Source organism: Camelus ferus, chromosome 20, assembly GCF_009834535.1.
Source record: "Camelus ferus isolate YT-003-E chromosome 20, BCGSAC_Cfer_1.0, whole genome shotgun sequence".
In the NCBI taxonomy this organism is placed as follows: domain Eukaryota; kingdom Metazoa; phylum Chordata; class Mammalia; order Artiodactyla; family Camelidae; genus Camelus; species Camelus ferus.
The window spans coordinates 28807861-28835352 of NC_045715.1; the positions used below are offsets into that span (position 1 = coordinate 28807861).

Consider the following 27492-nt stretch of genomic DNA (forward strand, 5'->3'; position numbering starts at 1 on the left):
TTATGTGATCTACGGCCATACCACCCTGAACGCACCCGATCTCGTCTGATCTTGGAAGCTAAGCAGGGTCGGGCCTGGTTAGTACTTGGATGGGAAAAGTTTTATGTGTATTTACTACAATTTTTTAAAAAGTATGGATAATGTGATCACATCTGTGCAATGAAGTAAATCATTTAAATAAGTGTGTAATTGCATTAAGAAATTAAAGACATAAAGCCAATTTTAAGTATTTAAATAATTTTTAATTAGTGGGACAGATTTTCAAATATAGGACCAAAGATTCAGGTTGCTCATAAACTGTAACTTCTTAGTTTTTTGTAAGAATCCTAAGATTCCTTGTAGAAAATTAGGATCTGAGTAATACCAAGTGGTACTTTTTCATACACACATACATGAAAAACTCCCTTATGATGATGAGAGTGTAGTTATATTAAATAGAAATATTAACTTTTTTCCTTAAAATAGCCTTTTTAAGTTTGTTTTTTCATCCTGCCATTTCTTTTTAAGAGAAATACCGGTAGACAGACAAAGCCACTCAAAGTTCAAGTTATGCATTCGTCTATTGTCGCACATCAGAATTTTGGTTTGAAACTTTTGTCTTGGCTGGGAAGTATTATTGGATATTCAGGTAGGTTCATAAAAGCTTGTGCTAATTGATTTAAAAATGAGCTCATATGCCCTTGCAAAACTGTTTTGGAAAAAATAGCAAGTATCTTTATACACAGGAAAAACCTGTGTTTCCCAAATTTTGATCCACAGGATCTTTTTTATATGCATACAGAGGAATCTGTTCAAATAAAGGCAGGAAACAATGGGTTAAACAATTGTAAATGACTGTTAATGAAATCTAAATCTTACAAAAGATAAAAGAACTTTTTTTTTTTAATATAGCATCCTGTGGAACTCTGTTCCGCTGAGCAAGCTGGAAAACACTACTGTAGCTAAAACCTAAATGATTAGCTGTTTAGAGGATGTTTTTGTTTTGATTTTTACAACTTGTGGTTATTGGTTATTTGCAACTCTGAAAATTTGCTAATTTGAAATTACTGTATATTTGGTTTTTTGTTTTCCCGCAATCTACAAATCAGATAATCTTTTAAATGTAATGGTAACAGAATTAAGAACCCCCATGCCCCATGTCAAAAGTCGAAGTTTGTTGTATAACACTGAAGAGTAAAATAGGAATAGTTCTAAGCTATCTATCGTACTGTTCTTTAGGCAGATCAGGTGGTTTGAATAAATTACATTCCGATGTTTGCTATAAAGAAAATTTCTAAAACATTTGTATTAAAAGGCTATTAAAAAGAATATTGCCACACTGTGAACTGACAGGTGAAAATATGGAAGTGTGAAAATTTAGGAGAACATGTTTGCTTGCCTTTCAAATGCCTTTCCAATTATTTTTCCTGTCCTCATTTTTTTTTGGCTCTGGTGTTTTCCATTGAATATCTGTATGCCAAGTACTGTGCTGCAGTATTAGTACATAGTATCATGGAAGCAATTTTCTGCTGGAAATTTTCTTTGAGAAAATTTACCATGAATAATTTAAAGATTTTATCATCTGTTATTTAATACTTGTATAAGGTTTTTATCTTTAGCCTTGTAAACCATTTCTGTTTGGTGGCTCTTATAATTAAATTACTGGGGGTTTTGTTTTGTTTTTTTGTTTTGTTTTGTTTTGTTTTTTTCAGATTATTTTGCATGCTTGTAGAAAGACTTTAAAAACAATGATTTTATATATAAAATATATAACTAAAATACATTAAAGTTCTGGTTTTGTTAATACTTATATTAATATTTGAAGTTTTTTAAGTTTAACATTTTGAAGATGTAGGAATTTGTCTTCCAAAGCCTCTTATAAATAGTAGGTATACATAAGTACACAGTGTATTTTTGTTTAATGAAGAATATTTTACATAATATTAATAAAATGGACTGGCATATGTTATAGTACAGAGGTCTTACATTCTTTTAAATGGTAGCACAATTTTATATTATTACCTATCTTCAGTTATCATGGGATATGTAATGGTTTTACTATAACCTGATTTAATTAGCATAGGTGCTTAAAGAATGATGTTTATTTTAGTGGCTTTTGGGTTCTTTGTTATTTATTTAAATTCTTTATGCATAAGAAGTCATTGCCTTTCTGATAGGCATGTATTTTGGTATTCTGGATTAAGCGTTAGTATATAATGCAAGATTTAGAATTTTCTTCCACTCTATGAAAATGTTAATAAAATAGTTAATATGTTTACTTTTTCTGAATAAATTTGACCTTTAGTAAAAAACATATAAACTCTGTAGTAGATCCATTTGAATATTTCTTTTTTTTTTCCATTTGAATATTTCTACTAATGTGTCATTTTATTTTAATATTTGAAGTTACTATTTCATGACTAGTTTTCTTCCTGTTTTAAGATGGCCTTCGCCGAATTTTATGTCAAGTTGGTTTACAAGAAGGGCCAGATGGTGAAAACTCTTCTCTAGTAGATAGGTTGATGCTTAGTGATTCTAAATTGTGGAAAGGTAAGTATCTTAACTACTTTTAAGGTATAGGGGAATTTACATAGGTAACTGGGATGTTAAAGGTTTTTTTTTTTCCATTTGTGAAGGCATTTAATAAATAAATGGTTTTTAGAATTAATGCATGCAGTCTTATTCTTTGGCCAAAAAAGCAGATTTGGAGATCCATTACCCAAATTAAATACCCCCCCCCTTTTTTTTTTTTTTTTTTTTTAGAAAACATATTTAGAAAATGATATTTTAAGCAGCAGATTGTACATATTTTGTATTAAGGAACACATGTAGAGTTTTGCTCTTGAGACTTAAAATACAGTTGATCATATAAAAACTGGAAATGTAATTTTTGGCTTGTTTGATATGTCCTCACCTTACATCTGCTCTTTTGGTAAAAGGTGCTAGGAATGTGTATCATCAGTTGTTCATGAGCAGTCTACTTATGGATTTGAAATACAAGAAACTGTTTGCTATTCGATTTGCAAAAGTAAGTAGTTTCTCACTTTTGAAGATTAATAAAATAGGTTATATACAGAATAACTATAGTCAATGATTATATATATCCAGGCTTTGTAAAATTAACCTCTAATAGTAATATGTCAGGGTGTTAATTTTAAGTTCTAAGAAACTTCATAAATGATTGTTTTATCTTTTACCAATAAAATAACATTCTAGCAGTGAGACTTTTCTTATCACCTGCCATGATAATACGAATATCCATCTATGCAGTGGGTGTGATAAGAAATGATAAATGAAGACTTTAAACCTATGCCATTGTGAATTATGGTATTTTTTCCTATTAAATATTGTGTAAGGAAAAGATAATCTTAGTTGAAATGACATGTGTATGTGGATGTGATTTAAGAATCATGAACTCTAGGTTGCTGATATTGTTGAATTATGTTCTTCTCCCTTTCAGCAGCGTGTGAGTAAGCTAACTACTTTTTTTTTTAACCTGAATTAGGAGTTATTAACCAAGGAAGTATATAAGAATCATTTGAGGAGCTCTTTTAAAATACATGTGTTTGCATTTCCTTCTCAAACCTACTGAAAGAGATTCACCAAGAATGGGGCCCAAGCATGTGTAGTTTGAAAGAGCCATCAGGTGACTCTGATAGGCATCCAGAAGTAATGGAAGTCTGGTTTCATCAGAGACAGTGTAAAGCTGCTGTGATTTAGCTCCACCTGTGTATAGTGATGTCCCAGGATTTTAGTAGCTGTTGCTCCTGTTTGAGCTCACAAACTGCCATTGTGCTCAAAAACATTGTATAGTGAATCAATATTTGTATATAATTTAATTGGTAGAGATCATTCCAATTATCGTTCTCATAGTATACCTTATTGACTCCTCCAGCACTGATTTTTCATTATAATCCTTAAACATTTGGTCGTTTTGGATTAGAGGTGCATCTCCCCCTTGTTGTTTAGAATTACCAGCAGTTGCAGAGAGATTTTATGGAGGATGATCACGAGCGAGCAGTGTCCGTGACTGCTCTGTCTGTCCAGTTCTTCACCGCACCTACTCTGGTGAGTAGTGCTTGCCTTTTCTTTGTAACTGATAGCTGGCACTTCTTGCCTTTTTTTGCCTTCTTAATAGAACTATGAGCGTTTGCAGAGTGATTATGTGACAGATGACCACGACAGAGAGTTTTCAATCACAGACCTCTCGGTTCAGATATTCACAGTCCCTTCACTTGTAAGTACCAAAAGACTAAGAAGAACTTTCTTGTTTTCCATTAACAGAAGTAAAGCCTTAAAGTAATAGAAAACTGAGATCTGAATATATTCCTGAATAGAATACTGTTTTCTTAATGAACGATTATACTTCAGACTCTTTCAGTCATACTAAACATGTATCTTTGAATGTGTAATCTGGAGGAAAAAGTCATTTGAACTTAACCTGTACTTTCTCATAGTACTTCCCTCAGGTCTTGAACCAATGAGTTAAAATTAAGCTCATTAGTTTAACAAATCTAACCATTAGAAACAACATATCGTATATAATCTCACATTTTGAGAAGTCTCCTTTTCCCTACTAAAGGAGGGGATGACTAAGGCAACTGAATCATGACGATTGGGTGATTTTTGTACTAAGTTTCACTAGTTGTTTCAGAAGGCATCACTATGTTTTAGTTCAGTTCAGTAATTAAAATTCATATTTAACAAAAATTTACTGAGCACCTGTTACTTATCAGGCATAGTTCTAGGCTTTGGGAATGCAGTGGTGAACAAAAACAGACATGATCCTTGCCTTCTTGAAACTTACAGTAGTAGGAAAAACTCACATAAATGGTTAATTAAAATTATAATAAAAACTGGAGAATTTTGTTGTTTTGAGAGAAAATAGCAGAGATATCTGACCTTTTTCCACAGTTCAGAGGGGATTCTCTAGGGAAGGTAACTTTATGCAGAATTGTTAAGAGGAATCCATGTAGAAGAACCAGCACTTGAGAAAATCCTAAAGTAGGGAAGTTCCTATAAAGGGAAGAGAAGGAAAGCTGGTACAGTTGAAGATCCTTGAACACAGAGTGAAATGAAACCAGAAACATAGGCAGGGGCCTAATTATGTAGAGTTAAGAGTATTCTACAGTTATTGTATTAACAAGGTGTATGTTCCAGCTTCTTTTTTTAGTGACTGTTTTTTCCCCAGATTACTTGTATGTTCAGCAATATATTCTGGGACAACTGAAGCTGTCTGAAGTCTATTTATCCACTAATGAGATATTTTAGACCAAATTAAGGATTTTTGGTTTTTATATTAAGAGCATTGGAAGGCACTGAAGAGTTTTAGGTGGCACTTAAATCATCACATTTGTGATATTTAGAAGATGATGCTTTGTGTAATTTGGAGAACAAATTGGCAGGGACAGTAATGAAGGTGGGAAACCTAATTAGAAGCTAATGCAGTGATCCAGACAGGAATTGGTGGTAACTTGAACTGGGATCGTGGCAATGGGTGTGGAAGTTGTGAGAGATATGTAGGCAATAAAATCTACAGAACGGCCATGTGTCGGGTTCAATGAGTGGTTGGCTGTTGGGTTTGAGGGAAAAGTGTAAAGTTGATTCCCAGGTTTCTGACTTGTAACCAAGTAGATGTTGTGCCACTTGCACAGAAGTTTAGGAGAATGAGTAGAACTTGTAAAGAGGGAAAGCGGTGCTTGCAGTTTAGTCAGGGATGAGTTGGAGAAGCCTCAGACAGTCCCACGTGTATTCAAATCTGTGTTTCTCTCGACTCCATTGATCCTTTGTCCATTTCTGTGCCATATCCATTTTGTTATTTTACAGAGCTAAATCTCCTTTCATTATTCTTTTCCAAAAATTTCTTAATTATTCTAGGTCCTTTTATCTTTTAAGAAGAACTAAAATCAGTTTGTCAATATCCAAAACACATCAGGATTTTTGACTGAAAAGGTACATTGTATTTATAGATAATTTGGGAAGAATCAATATCTTTGCAATATTGAATATCTCCATCTAGGAACATAATGTGTCCTCTTTTATGTTCTTAGTAAAAGCTTCATAGTTCTCTTGTGATGGGTCTTACAGCATTTTTTTTCCCATATTTTAAAACGTAGTGATTTATTTGGGATCAGGTGAATATTGATTTTTTTTTCAGTTTTCAGTTTTATTAGGTAGAATTGTTACGATTTGACTGCACATATACAATATATTGCATGTAAATACGTATACACAATATACTGCACATACTTTTTAATTTACATATATGTACTGTTCATTGTTTCCAAGAACATTTAGAGATTTAGCTTTTTTAACTTACATAGTTATCAAAGGAATAAAGCTAACCACGAAATAATAATTAATTCAAATAGATACATACCCTGCTATTAACAGCAACATTATTTATAATTGCCAAGATATGGAAGCATCCTAAGTGCACATCAAAAGATGAATAGATAAAAAATATGTAGCATATGTATGTAATGGAATACAACTCACACATAAGAAAGAAGGATATTTTGCCATTTGCGGCCCTTCATTCACTCCCCCCCCCCCCGGGTCTTACACATTTTTAATTAAGTCTTTGTGTTTTATATGTTTGATACTGTAGTAAATCATTCATATTTTTAATCTCACTATGACTAACATGTAAGAAAACTACTGATTTTTATATATCCATCTTGTATCTATCTGGTTTTCTTAATATTTTTTTCTAATATTTTGTGTTGATTCCTTGGAATTTCTAGTAATCTGCAAATAATTTTTTTTCTGATATTTCACCTTTTTATGTTTGTTTCTTCTCTGACTCCTTTAGTTAGAAACACTAGACAAAGAGCATATGCTATTCATTTATTCAAACCATATTTATTGGGTACTTTTATTAAGGTACTGTTTGGGGCTCTGTAGACAAATATAGCAGTAAGCAAAACAGAGAAAAATCCCTGTTCCCTTGGAATTTATAGTCTAATTGGGGAGAGACAGATATATAATACTGTTTATTATAAATAAACATTGATAAGTGCTATAAAGTAGGAAAGCAGGTTAAGGGGCTAGAGAGTGATAGTGGAAGGGTCATATTTTATACATTATCAGAAAAAGCCCCTCAGAGAGTTATTGTTTAAACAGAGCCCTGAAGGAAGGAAGAGAGTAAGTGATGTGACCAACTGATGGAAGAGCCTCCTGGGCAGAGAGAACACTAAGTCCAAAAGTTCTGACATCATTGTGCTTTGGACATTTTGGAAGAAAGAACTCAAAACAGGCTAGTGTTGCTAGACTGAGTGAGGAGGAGAATGGTCCATGGGGACATTGAGTTTGGGAATGGGAGGAAGGTGGATTTTGATAGTGCCAGACCTGAAGGGCCATTGTAATACAAGTACTTAGGTAAACAAAGTAAATGTAGAAAAAAAAGTACCAAAACTTTTTTTCATTGAGAAAAACAAAAAAGGGGTGGAGGATAGATCTCTGGAAAGTCTTAATTTTTAAAAAATAGAAGAATTTTAACTTAAAAAGGATCACAAAGAACTACAGATCTTATAGATATTAGAAAACAAGGCAGTATTAGGACCAAATTAAATCAATGTAATTGGAAATTTGGATGAAATGAACGAATTCCTAAGAAAAAACATAGATTTAATTATTATAAAGATCTTATAAAGAAATCCCCAGGCCCAAAGGCTACCCTGGGGAATTCTTCCAAATGTTTAAGAAAGAAATAATGCCTATATTACATAACTTTTTCCAGAAAACAGAGAAAGAGAATATACTTGTCAATGTATTTACATCCTCTATAATCTTGATACCAAAACCCAACAATTAAAAAAAAGAAAATTACCATCTAATCTGTGTCATAAATAAGGTTATACAAATTGAATTAAGCAATACAGAAAAAGGGTAATTACATCACACCCAAGTTTGGTTTATTTCCTTAATGCAAGAGTAGTATAACATTTGAGAAAAAAAAATCAATGGCACAATTCAATTTATTAACAGACAAAAAGGAGAAAAAATATCATATGAGATGCTTTTTTTCCTGAATTAATGATTTAAATTCATAGCAAATGAAATAGGAATGAATTTTTTTAATCTGATAGAGTACCTAGAAACAAAACAAAAAGTGAAAATCCAAAACAAACATTATGCTTAATGATGAAATTGCAAAAGCTTTTCTCCTGAGACCAAAGTTTTTTCCTTAGGCCAGTGATTGCACTCATTTAATTTCCTCAAAATTAACTAATACAGCAAACAAGAAGGAAAACTCTTGTACTTAGCCTGTCAACACCTCCCCTCCTTCAAACCTGAACTGAGACTTCACTGTCTAGGAAAATGAACATAAATTGATCCTATTGGCTTTTGAGCTTCTAGGGGCCTAAGTTCTGGCAATGGGATAAGATTTAAGAGTTTTTCAAAGGTACGTTTAAATATATAGATTTTCTCTTTATCTGATGATCTTAGAACTTAACCTCTACATTAGAATACAGCTTTACTGTATTCTTAGAGTCTCTCTTCTGCATTATTTTGTCTTCTTTGAGGGGACAGTTTGGTGATACTAGTCAAGATTTATAATGTATATACACTTTAACCCAGTAATGACGCTTCTAGGAAATTATTTTATAAATATCCTTGCAACTGTATAGTGTAGATATTTGTTGCAGCATCTTTTGTGATAAATAGCACAAGACTGGGAAAACCTCCAATGTGTCACCAGTAAGGTCCTGGCTAATAAAGTATGGCATAAAAGAATACTGATGATAGTTAAAAAGAATGAGGGATTTATATGAACTGATAGGAGACAATCTCTAAAATATATGAAGTGAAAAAACCAAATGCAGAACAGTGTTTATGTTATCCTTTGGAAGGAAAAAAATCATTATACATATCCATACTTATATCTACTTAATAACATTTATTCATGTATAATAAATGTATGTATGTGTGTACATATGCATACATGTATATATTATATACACGTATACCATGTCTGAAACTATACACAAGAATACTGCTAACAGAGATTGCCTTCACAAGGGGAACATTGGGAGCTAGGAGATTTAACTTTTTACCTGTTTTTTGCATCATTTAAGTGTATTTGCTTATTCAAATATATATATATGTATTTCTGTACATGGAAAGAAAAACAAAAAATAAATTTCAACTAAGATTAAGAGGAAATCTCGTTTCATACTGAATTCTACAGAATCTGTGATATAAGCCTGTGGATCCTAGAATAATTATACCGTACCATTATAGGTGTCTAAATGTCTCAGTTAAGGAAAATTTGCAGCCTGGTTCAGATCCCCCACCCTGAATTGTCTTTGAATAATGAGCCTTGGATCTGTCTCCTTACATTCTGGCATCTTTCTTCGTGATATAATTGTTGCTTCATACACGTGGCAATTGGAGTAAGTAATTGTTATTCAGAAATACACAATAATGCATTTATGATATTATATAGCTGTGTTGAAAGGTCTAAACTAAAAGAGCTAACCAATGTTGGTGACTTTTTTTTTTTTTAAGCTTTCTGGTAAATAGCTTTTGGTTACCATATACTCTGATACACTTTGTTGTAGGCTCGGATGCTCATTGTAGAAGAAAACCTGATGACCATTATCATTAAGACCTTTATGGATCATTTGAGACATCGAGATGCCCAGGGCAGATTTCAGTTTGAACGATATACTGCTTCACAAGCCTTTAAGTTTAAGAGAGTTCAGAGCCTTATTTTAGATCTCAAGTAAGCTTTTGTTTAGTTATTAAACCAGTTGCAATTTGTAAAATGTCAGTGTTTATTCCTATATTCATTACTGTTTTTATCTTGTTCAGGTATGTGTTAATTAGCAAACCAACGGAATGGTCAGATGATCTGAGACAGAAGTTCCTAGAAGGATTTGATGCCTTTTTGGAATTACTCAAATGTATGCAGGTATATATAAACTGACACATTTTAAAAGGAAAGCATTCACCTTCCTCCTTTTTTGGTTCATTGAGCTATACACCTTTCTGTCTATGCCATCTTTTTTCATTTTGGGCACATTTCCAAAAGAATAAATTGGATGGCTTCAATTTGGACCAAGAGGCTCCTCTTAATTGAAAACTCTTAGAAAGGTGTGGAATGAATGAGGTCCCAGCAGAGGTTCTGGCATCTACTATTCTTTTGTATTTGGTTATTCTTTTGGTTACCATTAATGTTCTTTCTTTGAGGATTGAAAGGTTTTTGGTTTTTTGGTTTTTTAATACGCTTATGTGAAAGTATTGTCAAGCTATTTATTTAGGAAACAGTAATGTTTGCGGGTTTTTTTTAATGTTTCCATTTTTTTTTTCTAATTGATATCACATTTATATAATACAGTATAGAACTTTCCCCTCTCTCTATTTAATTTTCTTTTTGGAGACACCTGTATGGAAAATAGAGTCTAGAAGCAGAAACAAACTGGTAAAGTTAAGCAGTTTTATCTTTATAAAGATAAATGACATTTAAAAAAATCTGAGTAGTATCGTTACGATTTCTTTGATAGCCTTATAGCTTTCTTAAGAAAGGAATAAGCAAAGTTAATGTATCATTTTTAGGAAATATTCTAATTCCTGTGATCGGTGGTGGTTCATCAATGTTTATTATAATATTTGTGTGTTTTTTCTTGTATCTATAGAAACAATGCCTGCCTTGGTCATTTTGAATACTTCAAGTATCCTGTATTTTCTAGTATTTAATCAGTTCTGATACGCCAGGATACTTAGGCTAATTTCTGAAAAGTTACATTCTTTAGTATTAAAAGCTGTTTATGTTTTTTTTTGTTTTGCTTTCTTTCAATCTCCATGAAAAATTTTAGTTGCAGATTACAAATAAATATAAAAATTATATTTTAGTGTATTATAAAATATATTTATAAATTAGTAACATTTTAAAAGCCAGTCAGGTTTCTTCTAGCAATTTTTTCTAAAATGATGGAGCTAAAAGGGATTTGAAGGATTATTGCAGTAAAGTATATATTTTTAATGTTTAAAACATGTAGATGATTGCCTCTAAAATAATTTGTTCTATACTGGGATTTTTAATTTATAAAACGTTAGAGAATGTTGTATAGACGTGTAATTTAAGAAGTTGGACTTCTCATACTACTCAAAAATTCCAGTTAAAAATTTTACTTTATATGTTTTTATAATCAGTATATATTCTACATTATTTCTTAAGTTTCAGTGTGAAAGAACAAATGTGATTTTAATTTATTTAAAATCTTTTCACTTCTTTTAAGGGAATGGATCCAATTACACGTCAAGTAGGACAGCATATTGAAATGGAACCAGAGTGGGAAGCAGCCTTCACGCTACAAATGAAATTAACACATGTCATTTCAATGATGCAGGACTGGTGTGCTTTAGACGTGAGTCTCTTCTGGGGTAGAGAATGGGAGATCAATGGAGGAGAGGCAGAGATAAACAGACTCCTAAGTAAAATGTGAGGTAGTTTGGAGAGGATAGTGGTGATATGCTCATAAAACAGATATTTTCCTCTTTTACGTATACATTCAATAAAAGGTAAAATTCTGAAGCCTTGGAAAAAACTTGGAAAATCATCAAATAGAGGAGGATATAATCCATACTCTCTCTTCTCTTAATGTTACTCTCTCCTTTTTTTCCCCCATAATCCCATCTAGATTTTGAGCATATAAAAACAGTTTATAAATTAATCCAAAAATGAAATTTTACTATTGGTACATTCGTCCTGTGTCCTAAAATTATTTTGGCCTTCCTTTGGCAATAAAGTCTAGATGAGAGCCTGTGTAAGTTGGGAGGTCAGAAAAGGCTTCCATGAGATCTGAACTATGTATCTGATCAAAGAGTAAGTAATATTCCTGACTAAGGAACTGCTGCATCATGCTCTCTGATGAGAAAGAGTACAGTTGTTCCAGGAGCTGTGAGAGAGCTCTGGTTGGAGCAGAGGTTGAAGGTAGAGAAGTGAACAGGTGTCTGACTTTGCAGGGCCTTTGAATTTTATTCTAATTGAAGTGGGACTCCATTAGAGACTACCAGGCAGAAAAGTGACATGATCCAATTTATATGTTTTTAAAAATTACTGTGTGTGGAGAATGGATGGAGAGGGGCAAGAGTAGAAGCAGGGAATTTAGTAGAGAGATGATGGCTTTCCTTTGAGTTACCGGAGATAATCAGTGGCCAGGTTTGAGGGAAATTTAGAAGATGAAATTGTCATCTCAGTAATAAATTGGACAATGGGGGATGAGGAAAATAGAGCCTAAAAATAAACCCACACACTTTTGGTCAGTTAATCTACAGCAAAGGAGGCAAGAGTATACAGTGGAAAAAAGTCTCGTTGGTAAGTGATTTTGTGAAAACTGGACAGCTACATGTAAAAGAATGAAATTGGAACATTTCCTCGTGCCATAAACAAAAATATACTTAAATTGGATTAAAGACCTAAATGTAAGACTGGAAACCATAAAACTCCTAGAAGAAAATATAGACAGAACACTCTTTGATGTAAATCATGTCAGTGTTTTTTTGGATCTGTCTCTTAAGGCAAAAGAAACAAAAGCAAAAACAAACAAATGGGACCTAATTAAACTTAAAAGCTTTTGTGCATAGCAAAGGAAACCATCGAGAAACAAAAAGATAACCTCCTAAATGGGAGAAAATATTTGCAAATGATATGACCAATAAGGGGTTACTATCTAAAATATATAAACAGATCATACTACTCAATATCAAATAAACAAACAACCCAATTAAAAAGTGGGTAGAAAAACCTAAATGGACATTTTTCCAAAGAAGACATATGGGTGACCAAAGGCACATGAAAAGATACTCAACTTTGCTAATTTTCAGAGACATACAAATCAAAACCACAATGAGATATCACCTCCTGCCTGTCAGAATGGCTATCACCAAAAAGACCACAAACAACAAATGTTGGCAAGGATGTGGAGAAAAGGAACCTTTGTACACTGTTGGTGGTAATGGAAGTTGGTACAACCACTGTGGCAAACAGTATGGAGGGTCCTCAAAAAACTGAAAATAGAACTTCCATAGGATCAGCAGTTTCACTCCTGGGTGTATATATCTGAAGAAAGTGAAAACACTAATTCAGAAAGATTCATGCACCCCAGTTGTTCATAGCAGCATTATTTACAATTGTCAAGATATGGAAGCAGCCTAAGTGTCCATCAATAGACAAATGGATAAAGAAGATGTGGTATATACATACATGTGTGTGTATATGTATACCTCAGCCATAAAAAATGAAATTTTGCTGTTTGCAACAACATGGATGGACTTGGCGGATATTATGCTAAGTGAAATAAGCCAGACAGAGAAAGACAAATACTGTATGTTATCACTTATATATAGAATCTAAAAAATAAAACAAACTAGTAAATATAACAAAACAGAAACAGATTCACAGATACAGAGAACCAACTAATGGTTACCAGTGGGAAGAGGGGAGGGACAAACCTGAGGGTAGAGGATTAAGAGGCACAAACCGCTATGTATAAAATTAGGAAGCTACAAGAATGAATTGTACAGCACAGGGAATATAGCCAATATTGTATAATAACTATAAATATAACCTATAAAAATTTTGAGTCACTATGTTGCACACCTCTAACAAATACAATATTATGTCAGCTATCCCTCAATTTAAAAAAAAACGGGGAATGAGGGAAAAAAGATATTGGAATAACTTCTAGATTTCCACAGCTCTATAGAGATGTCATTCTCTGAGACAGGACCCTGGAAGAAGGACCAAGTTGGGAAGGGAAGATTGAGTTTGATTTTACCTATATTAATATTTGAGGTACTTACACTACATTGTTGAATTTGAGGGGCTTATTTAATGTTGTAGAAACCCAACCTTTGAGTAACATACAGAAAACCCTCTTTTTTAGGAAAAAGTATTAATTGAAGCTTACAAGAAATGCCTTGCTGTATTGATGCAATGTCATGGTGGTTTTACTGATGGTGAACAGCCAGTCACATTAAGCATTTGTGGACATTCAGTGGAAACTATCAGATACTGTGTTTCCAAAGAAAAAGTTAGCATTCATCTCCCAGTTTCTCGCTTACTTGCAGGTAAAGCATTTCTCGCCAAAAAAGAACTCTGAAACTGTCTTTTAAATTGTTTGTGGTTAATATTTATTGAATACCTACTATGCAATATTTTGAGAGTTTTTAAAAATCGTACTTATTTTTGGTGTTTTTGTTTTGGAGGGGGAAGTAATTAGGTTTGTTTATTTACTTATTTATTTTAATGGAGGCACTGGGGATTGAACCCAGGACCTCGCGCATGCTAAGCAGGCACTCTACCACTGAGTTATAGCCTTCCCGCTATTCTGAGAGTTTTACATCCATTAACTTATATAATTATCACAGCCTGTGAGGTAGATATTGTTAAGTTCACTTCACAAATGGAAAGACTGAGACGTGGAGGGGGCTCAGTGTCATGCGACAGGAAAGAGAATAGGAATTTTGAGGTAATCTGGCACCAGAAACCATGTTTATAATGACTGTATCATAGTGCTTCTTCAGACTTCTTAACTACAGATACCACAAGTTTTATTGTTTTACTCAATCCTGATTCAAAGTTGGCGGTGTTATGATTCAGATCAGTATATCACTGAAGTCACTGCTAATAAATTGAAACCACCCTAGATTTCCCCTCTCTCTGAGCTGTTTCCTTCTTATTTATTGATAACGTTTTTAATCAGCAAGTCAGAGTAAGTCCTAAATTGGGGTGATAGGTTTTTTTAATGTAAGTAGTTGATTTACAAGCCATTTACACTTGGTAGAATATTTGAAGTTTCTACATTGCAGCAGCCAGAAACTGAATATGCACTTGTCCATCTCTGCAGACTCTGCAGCTTCCATGTTTCTTGATTGTAGAAATTCTTAGCCTGCTCACGTACTGTTCCCTTTGGTTCCATTTTTAATTCAGAGAATAGAAGTTATAAAGGTAGATACTTTTACTTATGTAGAACTTATAATTTATCTTAAATGTGTGACTCAGTAACACATTTACTAAGATGTGAAAGTGCTTTGTGTGTAAGAGTCAGAGACTGTGGAGAGTTGGCATCATTTCTTCCTTAAATGTTTGGTAGAATTCACCAGCGAAACCAAATGGACCTGATGCTTTATCTTTTTTGGTAGGTTATTAATCATTGATTAAATATCTTTAGTAGATAGAGGCCAGTTCTGGTTATCTATTTCTCCTTGTATGAGTTTTGGTAGTTTGTGTTTTTTAAGAAATTGGTCTATTTCATCTAAGTTACTAGTTTGTAGACACAGAGTTGTTTATAGGACTCCTCTCTTATCCTTTTAATGTCCGTGGGATAAGTAGTAACATCCCTCTTTCATTTCTGAAGGCTTTTTTTCTCCCCATTGTTCTCAGCGTTACCACATCCTGCCCATAGACCCTAGCATTCCGACAGTCTTTCGGATTGTTACTGAAATTGTGATGACTTAAGGTAACTTTAGTAGTAAACAAGTAGAACAACAAAAAAGTACCTGGAATGAAATTGTGATTATAGGCAGAAATCTCTTATTTCTCTAACTTGTTCAGGCCAAGTTTTGTTTTTGTAAGTGCTTGGAGCACACTGAACCGTTGATCCTCAGGACAGGCAAGTGATGGCATGGTAGTGTGGGAAAGTATTCAGCTAGAATGCAGGAAAGTGAGTCCTGTCTCCAACTCAGCCACTAATCTTTTCTGCCTTTGAAAATCTGGGAGAAAGCTGATGCTGATAATTATGTACAGGGAAAACAGTCAGTACTCTAAAAATGTACTTATTTTGCCTAGGTCTTTACCTCCCTCAAATCTTCTCAGTGTACACTTTGGGCATTCTGTCTCACTTTGACAAATCTTGGCCTGAATGCTTTTAATCTAGTTGGATAGCTAAGTAAATACACACAAAGCCCTTCAACTTGGAGTCTGTAATAATGGAGCTTGAGTGGCAGCTGTTGAGTACAGATTATCAGAATGGGATTCATAATGTGTCTCATCTTGAATGAGGAAAGCCTCAGACCAGGCTTGACTAAGTGGCCAACATCTATTGATAAGATTGAAAAATGCATTCTTTGTTTAGACAGCAACATAAACGGGACAATTAATTCTTCGCTAACAGAATTAACTAAGGTTGAGCTATAAAAGAGCCCTTTGCAGTTCAGGACATTCTGGGGAACTGAATTCTAAGGTCAGGATCAGTGCAAACCATGAATTCCACAGCCAGTTTCTCTGTTCAGTTGCCAGAAGGCTCTCTTGCTCCTATACTTTAAATGGGAACAAACTTCGTGTGAAATATGACTCTTAAAGTTAGTATAATGTATAAATTGCTTTGATAGTTATTTATCTGCTTTTGCTGTGTTTGTATGTCTGACATTTATTTCTATAAAAATCGTCAGTTTATGTTGGGACATGTAATTAAGACTCTAGTTCTCAGGGTGCCTTTAATACAGAGGTTCATGAGCATAACAATTGAAAACCTTTATGGAGGCAGTTCATTTTATATCTTGATTTGTAACATAAGTTCTCAAAGAGAAACAGAAAAGGTTAGGTGTAAAGTTAAATGAATATTTTTTTTTGTCTAAATGACTTTCACTTATAGAAATACTTTTTTATTTGTTCTCCATGCAGGTTTGCATGTATTGTTAAGCAAAAGTGAAGTGGCATATAAATTTCCAGAGCTCCTACCTCTAGTAAGTAGTACTAACGTTTAAAAGTAAATATTTATTATAAACCTTCAGTTATATAATAAATAAGTCATGGGAATATAATATACAGCATAAGAAATATGGTCAGTAATATTGTAATAATTTTGCATGGAAACAAATAGTTACTAGACTTATTGTGGTAGTCATTTCATAATGTATGCAAGTATCAAATCATTATGTAGTACACCTGAAACTAACAATACTGTACATCAACTATACTTCAATAATAAATAAATAAATAAATAAATAAATAAATAAATAAATAAATAAATAAATAAATAAATAAATAAATAAAAGTAAATACCTCATATGTTCCTTGTACTTGAAATCACTTTGAAACAAACTGTTAGGGTTCTCCAGAGAAACAGAGCCGAGAGAGAGAGAGAGAGAGAGAGGGAGAAGGAGAGGGAGAGAGAGAGAGTGTGTGTGTGTGTGTGTGTGTGTAGAAAAAGAGATTGATTTATTTTAGGGAATTGGCTCAGATAGTTATGGGTCTTGGCAAGCCTGAAATAAGCCTGCAGGGCAGCTTGGTAGGCTGAGTTGATGTTACAGTCTGAAGTCCAAAAGCAATTCAGAAGCAGAATTTCTTCATTCTTGAGGAAACCTCAGTCTTTTCTCTTAAGACCTTCAGCTTATTGGATGAGGCCCACCTACATCATGGAGAGTAATCTGCTTTACTCAAAGTCTACTAATTTGAATATTGATTACATCTACAAAATCCCCTTCACAGCAACATCTAGACCGGTGTTAATCAAAAATTGGGTACCATAGCCACACACACACACACAAAAATTGGATACCATGGCCCAACCAGGTTGACGTATAAAATTAACCATCACATAAACATACCTTCAAATAATTTTCATTTGTGTTTTATGTAAAGCATCTATCCATATAAACCAGTCTTCACAGAGTTGAGATTTTTGTATTTTTTTGTATACACAGAGTGAACTTAGCCCACCCATGTTGATAGAACACCCTCTTAGATGTCTTGTTTTATGTGCCCAAGTACATGCAGGAATGTGGAGAAGAAATGGGTTCTCTCTAGTAAACCAGGTAAGTGTTTTTTAATTCTATGAAAAGTTTTCACTTCATTCCTTAGCTTCAATGAAGGTTATCATTTCAACATACTTACATCATTGAAAGTCATATATATTAAAACTGTTTGACAAGGTAAATGTAGTATTAAACCAAAAAATTTATTAGAATTTTTATTCATATTTTGTTAAGAAACAATATCAAAAGTAGAAATGAACTTAATTTTCACTTGAAATCATTTTTAGGACAAAGTTGGATAGTTTAAAAAACATAGTAAAAATCTAAATTGCACCTACTTAAATTGTGTTAAAAGATAAAAGTTCTATTAGTATAGCTCTAAAATTGAGGTTTTAATTTTTAATCCTCACCAAGGCTTGGTATAGGATTTTCCCCCATTTTTGGTAACTATAAACCTCACTGAAATAACTTTGTTAGGAGATCCAAAAAGTTGGCTTGAAAATATGAACCATAGAGTGACTACTATAATCTAGAAATTTCTAATTAATCTCTACTAAGATAATATTAACTGCTGGGGAAACCACATTGTGTATGGGCATTTGTGTGTTCATGCTTACATGCACAAAAGATATGTGACTTTTGGATGACTGGAAAGGGGAGGGAACTGCACAAATAAAAACCTATTTACCCAATATAATTACTTTTTTTTTTTTAGATTTATTACTACCACAATGTGAAATGCAGACGTGAAATGTTTGACAAGGATATAGTAATGCTTCAGGTAATGAATTACAAGCATTAAATTTAAAGGTTGTGAGGAGTTTTTATTCTTGTTATTTCCACAGAACCCAATCACTTATAATCACTCTCAGATCTGTAACTCCGGCCTAACCCTACTTACTAAGCTCCAAAGTTATATGGCTAACAGCCTGTAGAACATTTCCATCTAGTTTCCTGGTCCTCTGATTAAAGACCCAAATCCCTTAAATTGATTTTCAAGGCCTTCAGTATTTAACTGTGTTAAAACACCCTGAATTTGTCATACTCCCTTAAGTCTTAAAATCTGCATGTTTATTTCTTTTGCTCCCTAGATTGCCTACCCTATCCCTGTCCTTTTCTATTTGCCTGTTTATCTTGTTTTCCTGCATGTCTTAGTGGTTAGTTTAGTGTCACTTTCTCCAGGAAGCCTTCCCTGACACATTAAAACATGGCTATATATCCCTTTTGGCCAGGCCAACAGCATGATACTTATCCCCACCATATCATTCATAACTCTGGACTGTAGTTGCCTATTTCCTCTTCATCCCTATACTAAATCCTGGCAACTCTATCTTGTTCCTTTTTTCGTCCATTGTACATAGTACAATGTTTGTCACAAAGCAGTGTTTCCATATTATGCTGAATGGATTTGGAAATTAGAAAAAGTTACAAAATGTAAATTTCCCCAAAAAATTATTGGTTCAAAATAAGTTAATATTCAAGTTAATTTAGAATCTATACAAATGGAATTGTAGGATAATTTAATATTTAAAAGCTGTCATTTCAGTCAGTATAGCTTTTATCACTAAAAATTATTTCAAGTTCTTGATAAGAATTTAATATGATGTATTTAAAAAATACTAGAAGTTTTATTGCCATACCACATTTCTCTTAGAGTCCATACACCTGGCAGTGATAAGAGAACCCTGACATAAAATTTTGAACTGAGTTCATAGGGATACAACTGATTCAAAGCATTAAAAGGGAAAAGAATATGTGGTTATTCTGATGTGTGGGTTTGGGGAGTTTTTGTTTTGTTTTACCAGCATAGATTCCTGTCCACACTTGTAGCTACCACAAGTAGGGCTTGAGGCTAAATGATTGGTTTTCATCTTTTATTGGAATTGATGAACAAAGTAAGCTGCTTTCTTTTGAGCAAACCAAAATCTCTCTCACTAATTGTTTAGTAGCCCTTTTGACCTTCCTCTTTCCCTTTATCTCAAACATTTTAAAAAAAGACAGGTGTCTCCATGATGGATCCCAATCATTTCCTGATGATAATGCTCAGCCGCTTTGAACTTTATCAGATTTTCAGTACTCCAGACTATGGGAAAAAAATTAGTTCTGAGGCCTCTCATAAGGTAAGAATGTGTATTATGAGACCACAACACATTGTTAAAGAAGCATCTTTCATTCTTCTTGATTATGTTAATTGTCTGAAGTAATACAGTATTCTTATTCTTATCTCTGAACTTTATCTCTCCCACTGCTCTCGCTTGTTACAGGATTTAGTTCAGCAAAACAGCACTCTAATAGAAGAAATGCTATACCTCATTATAATGCTTGTTGGTAAGTTTGGATTGTTTGGAATATTTATATATTATATTGACTTTTGTGATAGCAAGTAGTTTAGAATCTGTACTGTTTCTTTTGTTTCAGTGGTTTCTCAGTTTTGGGAGAAGGAGATTAGAATATTTTTTTCTCCACTCTGGTTTCTGTAATGATGGGAGTCACAGCACTGTGATGCTTTGGAAGGAGAGAGTACAACTACTTAAAGCAGGAGAAACTGGAAGATTCATTGTGTTGGGAATAAAACAGGGGACAGGAGAATATAGGAAACAAGAGAAGGATATTTAGGAGCTATTTTCTGTTACTTTATATCTTAGCTGTGTTTTCCTCCATGGTTTTGTGATACAAAAGTGTCCTCTGGATTTTCAGATAATGATCATTCCAAGTTGAAAGAGACCTATGGCTAATAGCTAATAGACACATTTTTTTTTTTCTTATAACCTGTACTTTCAGTCCTGTCGCCTTAATCTTTCCTATTCTTTTATACTTTACCTTCTCCTACTTCCTGTACTATTTGACTCAACAGTCCATAGAGCAGAGAATGCTGGCTGCTGTCAGGAGGTAATAGCAATGAAAGAGGTCTCAGAAGGTGATATCTCACTTGCCACTAGATAGAAGGACAAAGAAAGGCTCTCCCTGCCTCTTACTATGTGGCAGATGGCATGAAACAGTTCCCTAGGCTGCTGGAACATCTACCGCTATACCAGTTCTTTACTACATCTGACCCCTTTCCACCTCGTGATCCCATTCTTTTAAAATATCAGCCAAAGTTCTCTGACCACTGCCTGAGGCCTGCACTCATTGGTTGTATCTGAGACCCAAAAGATGATTGGGGGCTGCTCTCACCCTAGCTTGTTTCCCATTGGGAAGAAAGAAATACACATTGTGTTGCTTGGATTATAAATATATATCACATATATATATTAATAATTGTAGGATATATCCTACAATTCTGTATCACATGATTATTAAACGTGTGTATATATACTTATTCATTGTTGACAGGAGAGAGGTTTTGTCCTGGAGTTGGACAGGTAAATACTGCAGATGAAATTAAGCGGGAGATTATCCATCAATTGAGCATCAAACCTATGGCCCATAGTGAATTGGTGAAGTCTTTACCTGAAGATGTAAGTACCTACATTTTTAAAAAAGAAAATTATGGAAATTCTTCCCTACCTATCAGTCTAGTATGTGTAGATTTACTTCTCTATACTTTTCCACAGTTCTGAAAACTGTCATTCTAGGACATGTACAACTCTAGTCACTCTTATTAGGAATAATTAGAAAAAGAGGATACTAGGGACTGGAAGTAGAAAGCAGCATAGGAATGGAATCATTACAGTGAAGCCTTGAAAGAGATGAGGACACTGAATAAAAGTAAATCTGGTCCTTAGAACTGAATTTATATATCCATTAAAGAAGGATTGTTATAGAGTGTTTAGGACAAAGTTGCCTTGGGTAGAGATAATGCTTTGTAACCTAGAAATATCTACTTAACTGTGTTGAGTAAACTAAATAAAGTTTGCTAGAGTTTTATTTTTTCCTTCTGAAGCAGTCCAAAGACTCTCCTTAGCCATCTCTCGCATTTTAGTGAGTGTAAACTAATATTCACATAGGCATTGATAGGTTAATTGTAACTATTTTTCTTTCCAAGATCTTAAGTTCCTCAGCCACCTGTTTTTCAGCCCTGGGGCTTTTCAGAAACCCAACTTATAGATGGGAAAAGACTTTTTCATTGAGGCTTTTCAAAATGTTTTCCTAAATTTGAAACATATATCAAAACTTTCCTTCTGGGATTAGGAAATAATCCTACATGTATTTGTTGCATTGTAATACTTCTTTTAGACTTTGTATTATTTCAAACTTGAAAAACATCAGACATCTATAGAAATAGAAAAAAAATAATGAACCCATCCCCAGCTTCAGCAGAGGACCAATCTTATTTTCTTTATACCCCAACCAATAATCCTTACACCCTCACTGGTCCCAATTTTGTGTAGAATACCAGGTTTACCATTTCATCTATATACAGAATTATATATATCTAAAACAGTGGTTCTCAATCAGGGACTGTAAGAAATTAGTGTAGCTATTTCACAAAATATTGCAAATATATAAATTTTGTTTAAATTTATATGTACTTTGTGTTTTTATTTCATTCCTTTTGAAATCTGTCACCTTTATTCTATATGGTAGTGACTTGTTTTTAGTTACGTTAGTCTGAATGAATGTTAGCTTACCAAATAAGTTTCCTTAATAATTAATTAATTAATCACTATGTTTACTATGGAATCCTCTTCTGTAAAAATCTGAATAATTATATATCTGCTTTGTAGAATTGCTGTATGAAGCTTAATGAGATAAAAACACAATGCTGAGTGCTAGCAGATTAGTATTAACATGAAACACACTTAATTATTTCTTATACCTTTAGGAGAACAAAGAAACTGGCATGGAGAGTGTAATTGAAGCAGTTGCCCATTTCAAGTGAGTTTACTTTTCTGTTTTTTCATGTTCAATTTTATTTTATACATTAATTTTTCTTAAGAGTGTTTCCTTTGATGGAACTGAGAATAAAATTGTTGTTTTCAGAGCGTGACAACCCATTTTCAAATATATAATACTGAACTAGGTTTCTCTGACTAGATTTCACTTTTATGATCTAGCCCTAGGCTCAGCAGCTTAAAGTAGCTTTATGAGGATTTTCATTGTATTCAAAATAGGTATTCGTAGCTGATAGTTTCAGGTAATTGAAATTAACCTGAGCGTGAGATCTGAGTAAATGCATTGTGCTTTGTTTCTATTTGAATGTGCCACCTAAGTTGTGGGGTGACCTCTGAATTAATGCTTTCTTCAGTGTCCAGTGGTTACCCAGTCAATAAACTAGTATATCCCCTTAAAGTTTTTGAGGCAGTTTCTTAATCCTGCTTTTTCTTTGTTCCTCACTGCAATGCCAGTGTCTTTATTTTTGTTGACTTAAAAACAGTGCATATTTTTAGAGAAAATATAGAAAAAATGTAGAAAAGTTCTCTAAACTCTAAAATCGCACCTACTTTTTTTCACTTGGTTGAACTTATCACAGACATCTTCCCACGCCAAAATACAGAAATTAATATCACTTTTAATAGTGTTCAACTGTTTGGAGATGTCATAATATGTGTAACCTATTTCCTGTTGTTAGACTTTAAATTTTTGTCACTACCATGACCATCACATTCACTTGTTTACTTATTTAGCTGTTTATTTAATGGAGGTACTGGGGATCGAACCCAGGACCCTCGTGCATGCTAAACATGCTCTACGACTAAGCTATACCTTCCCCGCCACAGTCGCATGTGATGGTTTGAATCATAGTCAATCTAGCATGTCTAGCTAGCATGAATAAATTCAGAGTGGACATGATGGATTAAATGGATGCATAAAGCTTTGTCTGTAGATTACCAAATGAATCCACAGAGTGTAGTTTCAGCTTACATTTACCAGCAGCATATGAGATTTAAGGATTTTTTTCCCTTAAAGGAAACCTGGATTAACAGGACGAGGCATGTACGAACTGAAACCAGAGTGTGCCAAAGAGTTCAATTTGTATTTCTATCACTTTTCAAGGGCAGAGCAATCCAAGGTAATTGGGGAAATTAAAAGTGCACTGGAAAGTGATTACTTGGGGTCTTTTTGGTTTTGTTTTATTTTTTTCTAAACAACTTTTATTGCTTTTCACAGATTGAAAAAGGATACATTTTTATTGTAGGAAATTAGGAAAATATGGAAAGGTATAAAAAAGAAAGTATAGATTACTTATAATACCACCACTTAACATTTGGAGTTTTCCCCTGAGTATTTTGTGTATAGTTATGTAAGGTCTGTATAATTATATACATACCTACACATATATAATTTTACATATTTTATTGGCTTTTGAAGGCAGATTGTCAACCTGTATTATAATCAGTTAACCGATTTTACACTCATTTCAGAATTGCTAGTACTTAACAGTTTGCTTTTCCATGGTGATATATGAAATTTTCCTGATCATTCTTAGCTAGTTAAATTTTGACTTTTAGCAGTCTACTCTTAAAAATAAGTTTTCAATAAATGACATGAAATTTAAACATAAAGTTTTTGTTTATTAGTTTGTGATGCATGAAGTAGAGCTCAGACGTAAATAAGTTTTTTAGTTTTGGTTGGTACATGTTTTCCCTGCATTTTAAATCAAGGAAGAATCCACGTGGGGGGATTCTTTTAGGGGAGGAGCAGAATTAACCTTGATATCAATTTGAGGGAATTATAAAACTAAGAATAAAAGTCTCCTAAAATTTAGAAGTTAATATGACAAAGGTTAATTTACGTCAGTAGTTTTGGGTAGTAAGTTGGTTTGAGTTACTAATTGCCTGTCCAAATTACATTCTTTTTTATTAGGCAGAGGAAGCTCAACGGAAATTGAAAAGACAAAATAAGGAAGATACAGGTATTTTTACTCTTTTCTCCAAATCTCGTGTCAGTCTCTTACTTGTTAAACATTATTTTCTGTTGGAGGAGAATATAGCCCAATAGTAGAGTACATGCCTAGCATACATAAGATCCTGGGTTCCATCCCCAGTATTTCCATTAAAATAAATAAATAAATAGATAAATCAATCAATAAATCTAATTCCCCCTTTTCACCTCCCCCCCAGAAAACAAACTTTTTCCTATTGACAGTGCTGATGATCCTTGGTGAAGTGGAAGATTAAAATACAAGCTTTCTGAGTGAACATTTAAAAGGCTAATAAATATGCTAATATAGACATAGTCTGTACTGAGTCACCTCTGGGTTAATGGTTTTATTTCAGATCTTAAGACATTTCTAGGGAAAAAACTTTCCTTTTTACTGCTGCTGTTTATGTAGTTGGTTTTATGCATTTGGCTGACCTTGAGAAGTAAAATATAGCTTTAAGATGTCTATTAATGAATATTCTTTGAAGGCTATTAAAAGTATATAATAAAGGGATAGGTTTTTTGTTTGTTTATTTTTAAGCATGTTCTACAAAAGAAGCCAATAATAACTTTATTTTCAGCACTTCCACCTCCAGTTTTGCCTCCATTCTGCCCTCTGTTTGCAAGTCTGGTTAACATTTTGCAATCAGATGTCATGTTGTTAATCATGAGAACAATATTGCAATGGACTGTAGAGCATAACGGATGTGTCTGGTCTGAGTCCATGCTGCAAAGGGTAAGTATGAAGATACTTATTATTTATATTTTGGTGTTTTTGTAGTAAAAATGAAAATACAAAATACTCTTGTTAGTATCTATACACAGAAAACAGGATAAAACTCATAGTTACCTTAATTTGAAATAAATTTTGTTACTGTTTCTGTGTCTGACTATGAAAATGAGAGCCTGGCAGATTTTTTATACTACATGGTTGTGATTACCTTGATCCTGTTGGCCCATCTGCCTCTCTGATTGGTCCTGATATGTCTTTCTTTATGCAGTACTCTGATACTTGTATAGTATGTTATCTTTGCTTTGTTTTTCACTTAATTCTCTTTAAAAATCTGTGAGTTCATTAATATATATATTTTGCAGTTAAAGAAATTAAAACTCAGAGACTTATGGTTCTATAGCTTATAAGTGGCAAGTCTAGAACCTTCTTTGTATTTTACTTTATAGCTTTCATGTAAGTCATTCATAAATTAATCTTGCATTAAAAGCATATAATACCCCTATGATTAGTTTTTCCACTGTATAGATGATGAAGGCAAGTTTCAGTGAGATTCAATTAATCTTGTCCATGTTACCCAACTAGTAAGTAACTTAATAAAATACTCAGTTAATAGCATTAACCTACCCTGTGCCATATTCTCTGCTAGGCATTCTTGTATACAATAAAATATTTGTAACTCCCAAAACTCTAGAGGGAATCTGTTTTTTTCCATTTTAAAAATGATAAAATTAGGCCTCAGAGGGATTCCCTTAAGGCATGTAGTTTGAAAGCACTGAAGCCAGAATTCATATGAAGGTGAACCTTTCTCCGGAGCTTTCCTTGCTGTTCTCCTTACCGTCTGAGCAGGCTCAAGTGTCTCATTGGCTAAGGTATTTGTATACTTATACCCCCTCCTGTTTATAAACATACACTTACAATGTAAAAGCATGGAGTTGTGGTATACTAGAGATCATCAGTATTATATGAGCAAAAGATCTGTGGGAAATGATAGAGAAAAAGAGTGAACATTACTTATGTGTATATTTGCTTTATGTCATTCAGGGTAACTTAGTTCTACCAAGTCTCTGACAACCACAGTTGCCCTGTGTGTACAGAAAGATACAAAGACACCACACACATATCTCCTTCAAAAATTGGGTAGAAGGATAAAGAACAATAAAAGTGCAGATAGATTCAGTATAGTTAAATATTTTCTTAGAAATCTGTTAAGGAATTTTTGGAAGATATGCTGAACATTTTTCCAAATGCTGTGGCATTAGAAATAAAAGTGTGTCTCTTTCTGAGATTAATATTTTTAGTCCTTAGAGAAACTGAACTAGGAGTATTATAGATAGATAATTACGTAATAGATGCATTCAGCTCTAATTATTTGGCTACTGATTCTTAGATTTGGTGATTTTTAAGACTGTTGTGTAAGGGTGGAATAAAATTGAAAATTTTTGTTATACGGCTATCTGGTCACAGCTGTTAGTAATTTAAATTTACCCTAAGAATTTGCAATTGAATTTTCTTCCAAGCTGAAACAGAAATTTTTGTTTCCTTGCTGAGAATTCTGTGTTAGAAAATGAACTTTAGAGTTTGAATTTAACAAAAATTAGTACTTTGAATTGTTTTTATTGCATTTAATCTTTAATAGTTTGATTTATCTTTTTTCAATAGTGAATTGTTTTATTATTTCTTAGAAAAATGTGTACTTGATTTTTGTTTTACTGAACGTTACAAAACATATTGTATTTTAGGTGTTACATTTAATTGGAATGGCACTACAAGAAGAAAAACAGCATTTAGAGAATGTCATGGAGGAGCACGTAATAACATTTACCTTCACTCAGAAGATATCAAGTATGTATACACTTTTTACTAAATTAACTCAACATATCAGTGATTTTAAAATGTATATAACCTCTTTCACTTGGTCATATAGGTTTTAAATATATTGAATCTTAATTTCTGAGGCTGTCTGTATTCACCTGTGTATTAAAGGTACTATATCAGATCCTAATAAATACTTTTTTATAAAAATACTTGGGGCTCACACAACTTTGAAAACATAAATTTTAATTCATAAACAGAAAAAACTAATGAGGAGTCCTTAGTTTGAAATCAGTATAGCACATACATTTAAATTCTAGGATATACTTTTAAAAATACAAAGTATGCTGTTAGAATTTCACTTTTTAATTATTTCTATTATAAAAACATAATGAAAATTTTTAAATTACCTATAGAGGATTAGATTGTCAATTTATATAAAGTAATGTGACTTTCTT

At 33.2% G+C, this 27492-nt stretch overlaps 1 protein-coding gene across 8 annotated transcripts in view; it reads left to right on the forward strand.

Annotated features, from left to right (window-relative positions):
- UBR2 (ubiquitin protein ligase E3 component n-recognin 2) overlaps positions 1-27492 on the forward strand; it is a 96208-nt gene that overhangs the window by 38565 nt on the left and 30151 nt on the right. For 5 of the 8 annotated variants that reach the window (XM_032463090.1, XM_032463088.1, XM_032463085.1 and 2 more), the window contains 19 exons: positions 508-628; positions 2422-2529; positions 2919-3007; positions 4118-4216; positions 9546-9709; positions 9799-9898; positions 11226-11354; positions 13875-14058; positions 16613-16674; positions 17635-17745; positions 18401-18466; positions 19683-19805; positions 19950-20013; positions 21019-21143; positions 22451-22503; positions 23536-23638; positions 24433-24481; positions 25071-25225; positions 26962-27064. In XM_032463090.1, coding sequence (XP_032318981.1) covers positions 508-628; positions 2422-2529; positions 2919-3007; positions 4118-4216; positions 9546-9709; positions 9799-9898; positions 11226-11354; positions 13875-14058; positions 16613-16674; positions 17635-17745; positions 18401-18466; positions 19683-19805; positions 19950-20013; positions 21019-21143; positions 22451-22503; positions 23536-23638; positions 24433-24481; positions 25071-25225; positions 26962-27064 — 2008 coding nt within the window. Of the gene's footprint in view, positions 1-507; positions 629-2421; positions 2530-2918; positions 3008-3948; positions 4048-4117; positions 4217-9225; positions 9373-9545; positions 9710-9798; positions 9899-11225; positions 11355-13874; positions 14059-16612; positions 16675-17634; positions 17746-18400; positions 18467-19682; positions 19806-19949; positions 20014-21018; positions 21144-22450; positions 22504-23535; positions 23639-24432; positions 24482-25070; positions 25226-26961; positions 27065-27492 lie in introns of those variants that run through there. The other 3 variants (XM_032463086.1, XR_004313595.1, XM_032463091.1) reach the window with 3 other exon arrangements.